At 44.4% G+C, this 15243-nt stretch overlaps 1 protein-coding gene across 3 annotated transcripts in view; it reads right to left on the bottom strand.

Moving 5' to 3' along the window:
- Positions 1–2445: 2445 nt before the first annotated feature.
- The window catches only part of ENTPD1 (ectonucleoside triphosphate diphosphohydrolase 1), an 84880-nt gene continuing 72082 nt past the window's right edge, over positions 2446–15243 (bottom strand). For all 3 annotated transcript variants that reach the window (XM_075534309.1, XM_075534311.1, XM_075534310.1), the window contains 6 exons: positions 13029–13188; positions 11872–12111; positions 10080–10340; positions 8021–8137; positions 5183–5314; positions 2446–2970 (listed from right to left, as the gene is read on the bottom strand). In XM_075534309.1, the coding sequence (XP_075390424.1) occupies positions 2770–2970; positions 5183–5314; positions 8021–8137; positions 10080–10340; positions 11872–12111; positions 13029–13188 (1111 nt within the window). In that variant the 3' untranslated portion in view covers positions 2446–2769. The remainder of the gene's footprint in view (positions 2971–5182; positions 5315–8020; positions 8138–10079; positions 10341–11871; positions 12112–13028; positions 13189–15243) is intronic.

Here is a 15243-nt window from a genome sequence, read left to right as displayed (position 1 = left end):
CTTATTTAGTCCAAAGCATATTTTTAGATCAGCCTTGAGGTTAGGTATGCCTGTTCATTGGCTTAGCAGCTTCATGCTGATTTGAAATTTAGCTTCCTTTTTCAGACAATTGTAAGGACAAAATGAGAGAATAAATGTAAGCAAACCTGGCTGTAAAAAAGCAAAAACTCACAAAATAGATTCTGCTATAACAGTGTAGCTAATTACTACAAAAGGGGTTACGTGTGCCGATTTGGCTTCTGATTACTAACTTGTTTCCTGCCACCAGCTGGGCTCTGACTCCCGCAACGCCCTCACAATCAAACAACACAGCGCTGCATCCTCAGCTGTTCCTGTACCTGAGCCACCGTTGCAGCCACTGTCAGTCCATCGTACTGCATGCCTCCCTCTTTTTGGCTGCCGCTCTTCCAAGCAGGAGTCCTCTCGGGATTGGTCTCCTGACAACGTATCCAAAGTTACGTGAGCATGGCCTCTGAGGAGCATTCTGGCTGTACTTCTTCCAAGACAGATGTTTGTTCTTCTGGCGGTCGTTGGGTACTTGCGACATTCTTCAGCAGCACAGGTCAAACGTGCCGTTCTTACTCCGTGTCCGGCTTGCACACGCATATGAGGCCATTGAAAATGCCATGGCTTCAGTCAGGCACGCCTTAGTCCTCAAAGGAACCTTCCTGATTTCCAACACTCCAAAGGGGTCTTGTGCAGGTTTACCCAATGCAACGTGCCATTTGATCTCCTTACTGCTGCTTCTATGAGTGTGGATGTAGATTTTGCAAGACAAAATCCTTGACAACTTCAATATTTTCTCCACTTATTATGATGTTACCTATTGTTCCACCTGTGAGGATTTTGGTCTTTTTAACATTGAATTGTACTCCGTACTGAAGGCTGCACTCCTTGATCTTCAGTGAAAGCGCTTCAAGTCCTCCTCCCTTTCAGCAAGCAAGGTTGTGTCATCTTTATATTGCACATTGTTAACAAGCCTTCTTCCAATCCTGACGCCATGTTCTTCTTCAGATCCTCCATCTTCTCTGATATGCCCAGCATAAAGATGGAACAAGTACGGTGATGACTAAGATCTAACACAAGCAGTTGTGGGTAGCAAAGAAGTGGAGTTCATGCCCACAGTTTCACGCAGTCTACATTTTGTTCAAAATCATCCTGGCTCAAGAGATACAGGGCTTTGACGTGTAGTGTGTGGGAGACCTCGCCTTCCTTCGTCAGCTCCACAATTCCAGTTTGGGACTCAATCCTGCAAACTGACAACTCGTAAGGTAATCCTTAAAGGGTCTCCTGTATCCATCCAGAGGTCCATAACCACTTTTCTTCTCCCACAAAATATTTCACAGAATAAGGTGGGGGAGTGGGGTGGCGGGGGATGGAGGCCAAACTGTGTGCCTTTATAAAACATCCTAGGATGTTTATAAACACCATGACTGCACAAAAGCATGCCACTGTACAGCACCAGTTAAGCATTCAATTACTAACCAAAAGGTTGGCAGTTTGAACCCATCTCCAGTGCTTTGAAAGAGAAGCCTGGGGACCTGGTTCTGAGAGGCCACAATCTTGACAGTCGCTTGGTGGGCAGTTCCACTCTGTAATGCCCAGATCGCAAGGATGCTGCATCCACCCTCTGGCAACTCGCTTGTGCCCCCACCCCGACACGAATCTAGCTCTCTCACTAAATTAAATCCTGGGCCAATAGGTATGCCATCATTTTAAACCTCAATGTGCATCTTTATAATCAGCTGTTAATGAAAGGCTGGTGATTTCCGTTCACGGCTATTCTTCTCCAGCATATAGTGTAAAGATAATTACTGGGTAACCCCATCCCCCAAAAGCATGCGACTCACTTTATCGTGACTAGCTTTATTGCAGTGGTATGGGACCAAACCCGCAATATTTCAGAGCTATGCTGGTACATGTGTTTTACCACAATTTAAAACCAACCAACCAACAAAAACAATGAATGAATTGGAGGATGAATTTTCCCCAACCCTAAGTTACAACGATTTTTTTTCCTGACATGTAGTAGGCCTTGTTATTGAACACTTCTGTGTACAACAGCTTTTTACCAATCTCTTTTCTGGGTGCTCCACCCTGCAGCGGGTTTGCATCACTCAGAGAAATGTAACTTGCCCGCATCCCTGTTTTGGATTGCATTTGGATCGCATCCACTGCGGAAGCATATTGAATCCTGTAACATACTTACCGAGGCCGCAACACCCTCCCACCCGGAAGACGGGCTGAGAACGGGATGGTTGACTAAGTAAGCGGGATTTTTAAAGCGCATGAAGAAATCCCACTATCTTTTCCCTTAATTTTTCCATGAACTTTTTTCAAGCAGCCTCAGGAGAGAGAAAAGAACTCTAAATTAAGTACAAGGAAGCCATTTCCTGAGATTCTTTTTTTTTTTTTAATTCTCCACACAGGACTCAGAACACACAATTCTTTTTAAAAAGCCAATATTTTATATATATAAAGCAAAAAGCATGAAAAGTGGCACATCTTCACAACTTACACAAATGTAGTATGAAAGAGAGTGGGCAACGGGGAAAGGCAAAAGAGGCAGTGTCTGCCGGGAAGTCACTGAGCCAAAGGGTGGTGAATGCCTCCCAGCAAGAGACCAGGAAGCTTGGAACTGATGAAGATTGGCCCCAGTGAGCAGGAAGGGTGGTCTTGTACACAGTAGAGAAAAGTGCTTCCTGGGAGGATTTTGTTTAGTTTTTTCCTCATTCCAGCCAGAAAATTTCAACTTTTCCTGCTATCCTGTTAATTCCAAAAATGCGAAGACTTTTGAAAGATAACTGAGCCCAGGATGAACACGACCGCCAGCAGCAGGGAGAAGAAGACCATGAGGGTGATGTACGTGGGGCGAGAGAACGGTTTAGGCGGAGGCAGCTCTGCTGGGATCATGTTGGTCAGGTTTAGCATGTAGCCCAAACTCCATCCGGCTTCTGTATTGCCGTTGATCTACAAACAGTGGGGAGAGGCTGTTATTTTTTTGGTCCAAAGAGACAGTATACAAGCGTCATGAAACCCATCCAAATACTGGACAACCACTAGGTGAAGGGCACTGTGTTTGGTTTTCTCAATGCACTAAGTTTGTATATAAACTAGGGATATGGTTGTGGGGAAAATAGAACATCAGACGATTACAATGGAGAATTGGGAGTTTTACCACTTCCAAAAGAAATTTGTAAATGCCCATCGACTCCTGCAAGCTTTGGGCCCTGGAACATACTTCGCTAGTCTGATTAACCCTCCCACCCAGAAGCCAGGCTGAGAATGGGATAAGTGGTCACCTGCCGAAAGGAACCTAGTAATTGAAAGAGTCCTTTGGAGATTTGTATTTGTCTTGTTGCTGTGAGTGTGAGGGGTGGAGGTGGCAAAAAGGAGGCAAACGAGGGAATAATAATTGGCGTTTTACATCCTTGTCCGATCCCGGGAGCTTCCTGTGTAACCAGGACTTCTTCATGATTCGTCTAAATCAATCTCACTTTATCACAATCAGAAGACGATATGCACGCCTGCGAAAGGATTCTTAATAAATGGCGAAGCATGTTCTGGCATCTTTCTACACAGAAGCTAAAGGAGAACATGAAATCAGCCTGTTTAACTACTCAGAAGTTGCTGTTGGCATCATTTTATGACCTATCCTTCCAGTTCTCTCTATATGCAATTTATTTTTTCAGATGCATAAACAAAAAATGGTACTAAATTGTGTAGTTTGCTCACTTAACGAAACGTTATGAACATCATTCTTTGACTCGTAAAATATTTCTACCCCGTTTCTGGCATGAACTATCTGACATTCACTTTTTGCTCACTTTATAATTATTTACATATCTTAAGAACAGAGTAATTGCATTAAACGATGTGTATATTTTTAAGATCCTGGGCACATACTGTCAAAATAGTCTCCTGAAAGGTGGTGCTAATTTACATTCCAAACAACAGTGTGGAACTACCTGTCTCCCCAAAACTTGTACCAATACTGGGAATAAATAATTTCTAAAGGACGCTCTTCCCTCTGAGGGCTAGAAGGCTGTCTGTTGGTAAGGGTCCTGAGTTGGAAATGTCATTGTGCGGATCAGGGGTCAGCACACTTGGGTTCTTGAGATAGCGCAGCTCTTTTGATACATACCTATGGCTCTGAAGTAAAATTGAAACCAGTTAAAGAACACCATTCAGATAATCATGATTTCATTTGTTTGTAAAAATATATTTCTGCCTCTGCAGTGATTTTTAATTATTGTGAGAGACAGAATGGGCTCTGCTCAAGAGTTTGCCGAGCTCTAGCCTTGATGTTATTGCCTTGTGCAGAGTTCAGAGAAGACGAGGCAGGACTGCTCTAAGCATCAATCTCAAGTGACACATAGACATAGCCTTCAAAGAAATGAAAACTTACGGTGGAATGGAAGGAAGGCTGGGGTACTGAAACGAGGAAGATACTGGCATTTGAATTGATGGAGTTTACCAACAAGAGTCTAATGAAACTGGCATCCTCAGGGATGAAGCAGTCCTTTGTTCTAACATTTTGTTTTGCTTGAAATTTCAATATTTAATAAAGCGGGTAAAATGTTTTTCTATTCATGGGCATGGGCTTAAAGAAATACTAAAAGGCTGCTGCTGCCGTCGATGTAAATATCCCCCTGCACCTGGATAAGTGCAGATGGCGATGTAGTACAGCACAGCCCTGAAGTTAGCTCTGGGCTCAGGCTTCTAAGCAATGGCCCCTTCGAAAGCCAGTCAGTCCCCTTTGTCACATAGTTTTCAGACTGGTCAACCTTGAAGCAGTTGGCATTAAGAGCCACAATCAACAGAGCTATTTGTCGCTTGAAAGAGACCATGATCGCCGTTTCCTGGCATGAAGAGAGGGACTTTGGGATGGGTATGAGAGTCCCATGCTGTTACATTATTTTGATATCTCATATTTTAGTTTCATAAGATGTAAGTTACTGTTATCTGAGCAGGAGGAGGATGCTAGTACCAGGCCAGTGGACATCCCCAGAAGGGCTTGTCACAAAGTGGCAACTCAGATTAGAGATGAAGCGGGGGAACAAAGCATCAGATCCAAACTAAAAACCAGGCGGACTTTCACCACTTTGACGATGAAAACTGCTTTGTCACTACCAGCGACCTCCCCCCCCCCCCCCCCGAACACAAAACGTACTCAAATTACCTTGCTCAAGAATTCGACTTGATTCCAGTACTCTTTAAAACCAAACTTTTGAAGCAGGGCTAAAACGTAGGTGCCAGAAAAGCAGTACTCGCTCAAGTACTTCCCACTCACATGAGCGAAAGTTGTGTTCACCTAGGAGTGAAGAGGATAGATTGATACGAGGGCCACCGCGACTCTATAGCCCGCTTTCCCACTGTGAGAGAGAGAGAGAGAGAAGAAATCCCCAGCTCACATAGCGCTACGGTCCATGTGGTGTTTTAGGGGTGGCCCTATACTTACCCGCTCATTTAGGGCTGGGAGAAAGAGCTTCTAGAAGGTACCATGGTAATTAATGTCCGTGATCTTACTACCACCCTCCTCTCTCGCTCTTGCCTTTAGATTCCCGGGCAGTGGGACCAGTACCGGTTTTCTCCTTCACACCCATCTCTTCTCTGCACTCTCACACACGGGGGAATAGCCTACACCAAGGAGGATATGCAGGATTTCTTGCCTAGAAAGGTTAGAAATCCATGAGGCTGAACGTCAGGACCCAGAAATACCTAATTATCAGCAGCTTCAAATGCATAGAAGCTTAAAGAATTGTTTACTTGGGCTGTTCTTTGCATGACCAGATTGTCAGGATGTAGAAGTGGCTATATTTGGGTCACTGAAAGACGTATGACCCTCGAATTAACCTACTAGGGGATGACCATGGAGTGTCACTGTGACTTCCCTCTCTCTGCCTTGGGGACCCAGTGATTTGAGGGACCTACAGACATCAGTGGGTGTGCGCCTCCTTTTATTTCCCCATCCGAATCATGGCATAATATGTGCAAAGCATCTAACCCACTTGTCAACACATAATACTGGCTTCCTGATTGTTAGCTCTCTGCCAAGGATCCATAGAAGGAACAGTCCCAAACTTGAGCGCACTGGGGCAGCAGTCTTTGCTCAGGGTGAGGTTTCAAGGCAGAGGAAAGGGTTACCCTGTGAAAAGCATCGGACCAAACTGTGTACAAAAGGTGGCGATACAGTTGGGGAAATCACGAGCATGACGACAATGACGGAGGACTTGTTGAAGGAGGATGCAGGCCACACCCTGCACTCCCCTCCCCCGGCTCTTTCATGACACGAAACTCACTCTCAGAGACCCTGTAGGACAGACTGGAATGGCCTTCGTAGGTTTCTGAGATGGCGACTGTTCACGGGTGAGAAAGCCTCGTCTTTCGCTCACCTAATAGCTGGTGATTTTGAACTGATGACCTTGTGGGTAGCGACCCAGTGTGTAACCACTACACTACCAGAGCACCTTTGAATATTTCAGCATTTCCCCCACATGCAGAATTTTCTAAGCCTACTAACGGGGCCTTTGTGTAATTTACCATGGCGTATGGGAACAGAACCTAGGTCTGCGTATGAGCATCCCACTCCAAAGTAAGCTGCTGAAACGGGCGAGGGTGAAGAGAGGGAATGTGGCCGAGCTTTCACTCTGAACAAGACGCAATTCCCCACCCCAAAGGGCAGCTTATATAGCCGCCTTCACTGCATAGGCCTAGACTTGAGTTGCCTCTACCCGAAGATGCCTCTCGTCTTTCGCAGACCACCCATCAACTACAAAAATCTTCCCCTAAACATCTGTGAATTGTGCTGAAACGCACGTGAGCAGCTCTAGCTGAAGGCCCGGGATCCCCTTTCTTGATGCTTCAACTCAGGCAGCAAACGTGGGAAGAACTCCCGATCGACAGGCTCTTGCACAACCTCTCTTCCCCTTTGGTCAGTGCGTCTAGTTTTAATGACCGTCCTTTTGTAGGAGGAACGCACTCTTCACTGCTGCAACTGCATCAACTTAAAATAGCTGCTCTTGAGCTTGCCTCTATGAGATGTAGAGGCCCAGATGACGTGGTGGGTTAAGTGTTGCGGTGCAAACCACAAGGTCAGCAGTTTGAAACCTTCTGTTGCTCCGTGAGAGGAAGAAGAGGTTTTCCACTGCCGTCAAGAGTGACAGCCTTGGAAACCTCCAGAGGCAGTTCTGTATAGGATTGCCGTGAGTCAAAATCGACTCAATGGCAGTGAGTTTATTTTTGTTCTATGCGAAGTATCGTTTGTAACTGGAGCGGGCCAGTCACCTCTTTGCCGGACACTTTCACCAGGGGCCAGTGAGTGGCTGTTGAATGACGCAGTGCCTCCAACTCGAAAAAGTAAATGTGCTTCAAACTATGAGAAGCGGGGGGCATCTTGGACATGAGCAGTGGTGAAAGGATGTTCCCACAATAGTGTCTGGGGTGTCTTCTCTGGGTGGCCTGCTTTCCTTGCTGATAGAATGCTGACTGTGAGGCTGGAGAAGAGGAGTCAGCAGTAATGTAGCCAGCTCCAGGGAGCTCTCAGGCTCTAAGACAGCCAGAAAATTCTGTACCCTGCTTTCGCACTGAGCCCTGGCTAAAGAGATGTAAGGGAAAGATTTCTGAGCACCTTCCGGGACAGCTTTATTTTCCTTTGCAAAGATGCATCTAATTCTACCCTTCTCAGCTTGATCATGGCTGTGATCCCTGAAGCTACTTCTTCTGTGCGTGAGGAAATGGTCACAATAGCAGAAGAGGCACGGACAAGGACATGTTCAAGCTGCTGACCCTGGCCAGACCGGTGTTAGGTAAGAAAAATAAATCAAACCTTATTTGTTTAAGCCTCTGAATGTTTTTAGCTCATCTAGAGGTTTATGCATTTCTAATTCAGTCCGCAATCTAAGCTTCTCTAATACATGGGTTAGACCTTTGCCAGGGCACACTAGAAGCATCTGAAGAGGAAGCTGACGCTGTCAAGGGCACAGGGTAACTGGGACAGTTGCTCTTTCTAGGCACGCACCACGGCCCAGGGGGTAGAGCAGAACTCCTCCATCTTCCGAGTCACCATCTCCTCACTGGACACGTTTTCTGATGTCAAGTTTAAAAAGTTCATTGCATAGTAATAAGCTGAAAATGCCTGCAAGAGAAAGAAGGGCAGTTATTGACCACGGCCAACTCAGAGATCTGGAGATGCTCACCAGAAGCCCCTAGCACGAGTACTTGGAAGTCTCTGCTGAGTGATTTAACGAACCAAGTGATGTTCCAGATCCAGGAGCTGCATCCTTTTTGGAACACAGATCACTGTGCTACTGACCTAAGTTTCTGAGCTACTTGGCAATTGATTTTTCTCTCTAATCTTTTAAAAATCATATATATATATATATATATATATATATATATATATATATATATATATATATATAGTTTGCTGTTTAAATGCATAGAATTCCGTAGCATTAATTATAGTTCACGTGCTGTGCATCCATCACCACTATCTATTTCCAGTAGTTTTCGATCCCTTACTGGACACTCATTAGAACCCGTAATGGAAACCCCTAACAAAACCTCCCTCTTCTTTCATCAACAACACCCCTTCCCACCTCTCCCCAGACCTTGCTAATCACTAATGAAAGCTACGATACTATCCGCCTGCCTATTCTAGATAATTCATATAAGTGGGTTCATGCAACGTTTGTCCTTTTTATATCTGACATTTCATTCAACATCTTTTCAAGATTCATCCATGCCATAGTATATATCACAACTCCGTTTCTTCTTATGTTTGTTCATTCATCTGTTGATGGACATGTGGATGATTTCTACGTTTTGACTCCTCTGAAGAATGCTACAATGAACACTGATGTGCACGATCTGCCTTCAGTCTCTTAAGCGCATATGTACAAGTGGAACTGCTGGCTCACGTGGTAGGTAGTTCTGTTTGGTTTTTTGAGGCACCACCAAACTTTGCCACAGCAATTGCACCATTTTACATCCCCTCCAGTGACACAGAAGAGTTCCAATCTCCCCACATTGTCCTTAACATTGGGGCTTTTGCTGTTGTTTTTCTTGTTATTTTTTCTTCTGAAATAGCTCTTCCGTTAGACTTGCAATGGTACCCCAGCTGTGGTTTCAGTTTGCATCTTCTTATGTACTCAGAGGTTATCCACTTAGCTTCTTCAGAGAAATGTCTTTTCAGAAGGAGCTTGGAACTGGGATCCAAATAATTGCCCAAACTTCAAAATGTAATGAAAATGATGCTAAGCCCAATATTCAACCTGCCCATCAGGTCACAGACTGATGGTGTCTCCTTGTGGGCGAGGCCTTCTCATAAGGAGGGACCTGGGAACCTCCCCACCCCCTCTCTGTCTCCCCGCCTTCACCTTTCTGCTGACTGATCCTATTTGCAGCCATATCCACATGACTTTCCACTCACCAACCTGTGATCTTCCTGCATTCTATATGAGTCTGAAGAGGGACTTATGGACTACTCTTGGACTTATGGACTTGAGTTGGACTTGGCTGGGATGCTTTCTTGATATATAATTATATCTTGATATAAAGCTCTTTCTTATACAGATATGAATTTCACTGGATTTGTTTCTCTAGCCAGCCCAGCCTAATACATATAGGGAAGAAATATGCTCAAGAAAGAGTCTTTAGTTCCAGGGCAAAAAGAATGATAAGTCTAAAACAACCATCATATTCCACTCTCCTTTATCACAATGGGTTGAAAGATGTACTTTTCACCAAATTCTGGCCAATGGGACTTGAAAAGATGTTTACCGACACCTCTGTAAAATGGGAGCGAGAGATACAGGAGAGAAACTTCTTGCCTGCTTGCTTTGGCTTTGCATGGGAAGGAAGCTCTGGTGCTTACTTAGCACAGTAACTGCTTTGAACACAAGAAAGACCAGGGAACGGAGAAGCTGATCTCAAGTTCTAACATGGACCTGAAGAGCAAACCATAAATTATCTACCTTGAAAGTTATTATGTAAAAGAAACAAATCAATCCTACTCTTTAAATTCTTTGCAGCCCAAATCGTTCCAACCAAAACACCTCATTACTTTGCAAACTTACCCCAAATTTTCCCCAGATTGGTGGTATGTGAACCGAATCAAAGACGCAATCGTTGGAATTGCAATAACTGGCACTGAAGAGCTCAAGGATGCTTTTCTGGCATTCTAGAAAGTTTCCAGTGCCCTGGATTCTTATGGTATCCCCTTGATCCAAATTATAAAATTTCCTGCTGCAGTAGCTCCCGTAAAGCTCTTTGGTGGCCACTGTCTTACTGTATCCAGGGTGGAAGCATGGCTCCAGGAGGAGGTCAGACTGTAAATTCTGGATGGAAAATCAATGAAAGGCATGTGAGAAGATAGTGCCAAGAGAGGGTCCCCTGCCTAGAAGTCCCCTTGCATAGCCCAAAGATGGACAGTCTATGAAGCTCGGGACTGATGAACCCGCAGAGACAGCAAGTGGAATAGGGGTTCCTGAGGCGTACAGGGGGGTGGGCGAGGGCACGGGAGCTGATACCAAGGATTTCAAAAGGGAAGAGAATGCTTTGAAACTGATTGTGGTAGCAATTGTCCAACACTGCTTCATGTGATTGAACTATGAAATGGTTTGATATCTGTATTAGCTCCTAATTAAATGGCTTTGGAAAATAAAAGAAAGGTATCGTGTGAGTGCTCCAGGTCCAAAAACCAGTGCAGGTATCGTGTACTACCCCAGCACTTAGTAGGAGCATCAATATGTCCCTGCCTTGCCTCTTCCACTTTGGGAAGTACTGAGATTTGCATAGCAGGCACCAGGAGTGCCATGCCTAGTTGGATAGTCACAGGAAAATGGACCCAGAGATACCATTAGTCTAGAATGTCTTAAGTGCTTAGCCCCAAGCACATAAGTCAGGAACATGTTGACTAAAAACAACAACAACAACAACAACAAAAAACAAGTTAATTTTTGAGCCTAAGGCAGTTCGATAAGAACCTGTATTACACACCCGACCCCCACTTTATATCAAAGTGCTAGAAGGTGCCTTAGATCATCTAACCAAGGAATATCACAATTATTTTAGCCTGCAGCTCAGTAGGTACAAGAGAAGCAAGAGGGCTGCTGTGGATAGGAGGCTTAGTGGAGTGTTGGCGTTCCGTGGGAAACTCTCGGCAGCCATGAGTCCCATGGTGGTCATCTTAGGACAGTGATTCTGAGAACTAAGAGTGCCTGAGCCGGCTGGCCTTTCAATGAAGACAAGGAAGACTTGGCTGCATCAGCCTGCTTTGTGTTTGTCCGAGTGTGCTTGGTACTTGTACAGTGCTGAGCATGTTTAATCTTTCTTGTCTTCAAAATGCAGAATGCATCCTGGGGTACTTCTGGCATCTGAGGTGTTTTTTTCTCCTTTTCCCCAGGTTGTTTTTGACAACCCTTTTCTGAGATTTGTAGGGAATGGAGATGATTATAACATGATTGCGAAGGCTTTATGAGTCGCATACACCCCACAACAATATTCTAGCATGTGATTTTCATTGCCAATCCCGTAACAGAGAGAAGTCATTTTCTAAGAAAGGGTTTGGGTAGTGTCCTTGGAGATAGTGCAGTAAACAAACACAGGAGGTGAGGTCTGAATGGAACAATTCATAGGGGTTGACCAGATGTAGTTAGAGACACTGCCTTAAATAAGACCTCTAATAAGTGCCACGTGAATAAATGATGTAGAAACGATACCCAACTTTCCTTGGCACCAGACTAGGAAAGAGGTTTAGAAAGTAAAGCAACCGACTTCAGACCAATTCCTGAACTGAAGAAGACAAGAAAGTATCGGAGTTGGCAGCTCGGACCTGGGGAGGCCAGGTCTGGGCTTAATCATACTTGCCGTCGCCTTCCTGGCCAGTTTCCACAAGAGTGCTTGATCTTTCCCAAAGCACAAGAAGCTGTGTGTGAACACAGTGTAGTTCCTCCCATAGAGGCGGAAGTGCCTCAACATTTTAGGAGGCGTGTGCGTCTTGTTCACGGGCACAAAGGTAATTTGGGTGGAGGCCCCTCCGAGGTCCAAGGCTCCAAAGGTGCTCAGACTCTCATTTTTTCTCCAAGACAGGTTCTTAGGACCTTGTTTCTGAAAGAGAGTATAGGTATTGGGTGCTATAGGTCTGGGCATCTTTGCACGATTTCTTGGACTCAGGAATTTCAGAAGGCAAAAAAATGTAGGGCATAATGATGAAGCAAAACTCACTGGAGGACCCTGGTCCTGAGCCTGCACTAGATCAATGGCAAGAAATGAGGGACTTTGGAGACAGTCAGAACAAAAAAAGAGTCTACGCAAGTCTTTCTAAACAAGAGCACACTGGCCAGGAAGACTTATGTTCAAATCACATATTCAATCACTCATTTGCCGTGTGACCTTAGAGAGATTAAAGATTCTCTCGATGTCTCAATTTGGGCATCTAAAATGGGAGTAACAATTCAAAAGGCTTTTCTGGGAATGAAATCCGCAGTATATGCGAGCTGCTCAACACAGCACAGGACACAGAGCGCTAGTGAAGCACTCGGAGTCACTGCCATCGAGTCGATGCTGACTGATCGCGATCCCTGTGGGTTTCTAAGACTGTAACTGTTTCCCAGAATAGAAAGCCAAGTCTTTCTACCTCAGAGCTGCTGGTGGCTTTGAACGACTTAACCTGTGGATAGCAGTCCAATGCGTAATCACTACACCACCAGGCTCCATAATTAAACACCAGCTATTCTTAGTTTTAGTGATAGATTTTAAATTTCTTCTTTGAAAATCTACCAAATGCCAATCACAAAATGCAGGCTTCATGAAGTGAAGATAGAACTTCTTTATTCCAGCAGTAGCAGTTCTTTGTAAGAGAATTCTACCATGAGTGATTTTCACAACTGAGGCAAGAGATTCATTTGTTCATTCACTCATTCGTCCAGAATTTGTTCTGGCTAGTGACCCAAGTACTGCCGGAGAAAGCAATGGCACTGGCCTCCCAGGGAGTTTTGCCCTCGTGCGTGCTACAAGATATTCACCTCCTTTAGTTTTCCTAGCACATAGTTGATGGTAATCCAACCATAAGAGCCCTCCTCGGCGTCAGACAGGATCCTGGCACCCTGGAAATTAAAGGGGTAGGATTTGAAGAGACTTGACACTGAAGACAGGATCTTCGCCACCAACTCTTTATTGTCAAATCTACACAAAGGAAGGACTGAGGTTATTGTTTTGTGTTTTAATGATTAACCCTACCTATTTCAGCCAAAGTTTCTGGGCAACTCTCCTAGGAAATAACCCTAACCACTAGAATCAACCGAGAGCTGGGGACCACCCCAGATGGCTGGCTGAGGAGTCCTCCATTCAGACCAGGCAGACCTGCTCTTGCCGCCCCTCTCTTTAAATCTAAACTTCCCAAACCATGGCAGCTTAGTCTTCTGAAAACACGAATTTCATTTTGCTGTTCTCGGGCTCAAATTAAAAAAAAAAAGTGTCGGGGACATTTAAATGACTGTGGCGATGGTAACAGGGTCTTGAGCTGAGAGGGTTAGGTCAGCCAGCGATGGCGGCACTCGGTTGATTTGCATGCAGAGCCAGGCTCCACTCGGGGCTTCTGTTGTTTAACAATTGGACTGATAACCAACTTCCTTTGATGCCGCACTGGGCAACAATGCCTTGACATTTGGGGTCTGTCTGAGGCTTTAACACCTAAAGAATATTTCAAGGTGCTCATAAGTGAAGATGGGATGCAATTCTTTCCAAGGTCTCGGTTATGAAATACGCATACCTCTGAGTAAGAGACTGCTGCCAGCCACCTGGCATTAGACCTCTGTGATCTCTCATTGGAATTACTTGGTATTTTACCAACTAGCTTGGCCTTGCCTCCTCTCCGGTGACTTTTCTCCTTTGTTCACCAGTTATATAACAGCTTTTAATAGCTTTCCACTGTCTCCAAGACAAACTCCAAACTCCCTAACACAGCCTACAAGACTATCTCGAATCTCACTGAGAGTTCTTGCTATTACTAACCAGCTATGTGACTTGGAGTGAAACAAGTCACAGCTTTGTCATCTGGTTATAGTTAATCATATCGTTTACCTAATAGAACCATTGAACAAACTCCAATCTCTTTAAGTGTTTAGTATAGTGCTAAGAACATAGTAAAAACAAACCAAATTCACTGCTATTGTCAATTCTTACTCATAACAACCCTATAGACAGGGTCAAACTGCCTCCGTGGGTTTTTGAGACTGTAACTCTTTATGGGAGTAGAAATTTTCATCTCTCTCCTACAGAGTGGCTGGTGGTTTTGTTGAACTGCTGACCTTGTGGTTAGCAGCCCAGTGCCTAACCACCATGACAAAAAAGGCTCAATCAATACTTGCTATTACTATTTTAAGGAACCCTGGGGGGGGGGGCTGCGGGCTAGGTTGGGATACTATTGTGGTTTAAAACCCACTAGGAGAAAGACATCACTGTTTGTGTCCATAAAGCTTTACAATCTCAGAAACCCAATATAGGGTTACTATGAGTCAGAATCAACACCATGATAGTGGGTTTGGGCTAATTATTATTTTAAGACATGTACCCTATGTTCTACTATGTGGAACTATTTATAGCCTTGTGAACAATACCTTGGTATCACAATTCCTTGAAAGGGGCAGGGATTTGTATTTTTTCCTGTTCACTGCTATGGCCTAGCATGTAATAGGACCTCTCACATAGTTGTTAAGCCAAACCTATTGTCTTTGAGTCAATCCAGATTTATAGCAACTTCCTGGATAGAGTGGAGCTACTGCATAAGGTTTGTCAAACGGTAACTGTGTCTCATGGAGCAGATGGTGAGTTCCAATCAGCTAGCTTTGGGTTAGCAGCCCAACACTGAAATCACTGTGCCATCAAAACTTGGCCCCTGATTCATGAAGACCCCATATATTATAGAGTAGTTCTGCTCCATAGAGTTTTATTGGCTGTAGTCTTTATAGATGCACTTCATCAAATCTCTGAACACATGTTATTATCAAGTTGACTAGACTCATTGTGACTCTATGATAAACTAGAACTGTCCAGTAGGGTTCCTTAGGCTGTAATCTCCACAGATCACCATGTCTTTTCTCTCACCGAGCCATTGGTAGGTTCCATCTACTGATCTTTCAGTTAACAGCTAAGTGCATCATGTGGGCTCCTTAAGCCTAGTACATAATTAGAGGCTTCAAAAAGTCCACAGAAAAACAGAATTAAAAGAATAGAATTTCT

This window comes from Tenrec ecaudatus, chromosome 16, assembly GCF_050624435.1.
Source record: "Tenrec ecaudatus isolate mTenEca1 chromosome 16, mTenEca1.hap1, whole genome shotgun sequence".
NCBI classification, from domain to species: Eukaryota; Metazoa; Chordata; class Mammalia; order Afrosoricida; family Tenrecidae; genus Tenrec; species Tenrec ecaudatus.
This window is presented reverse-complemented; position numbering and strand designations above follow the sequence as displayed.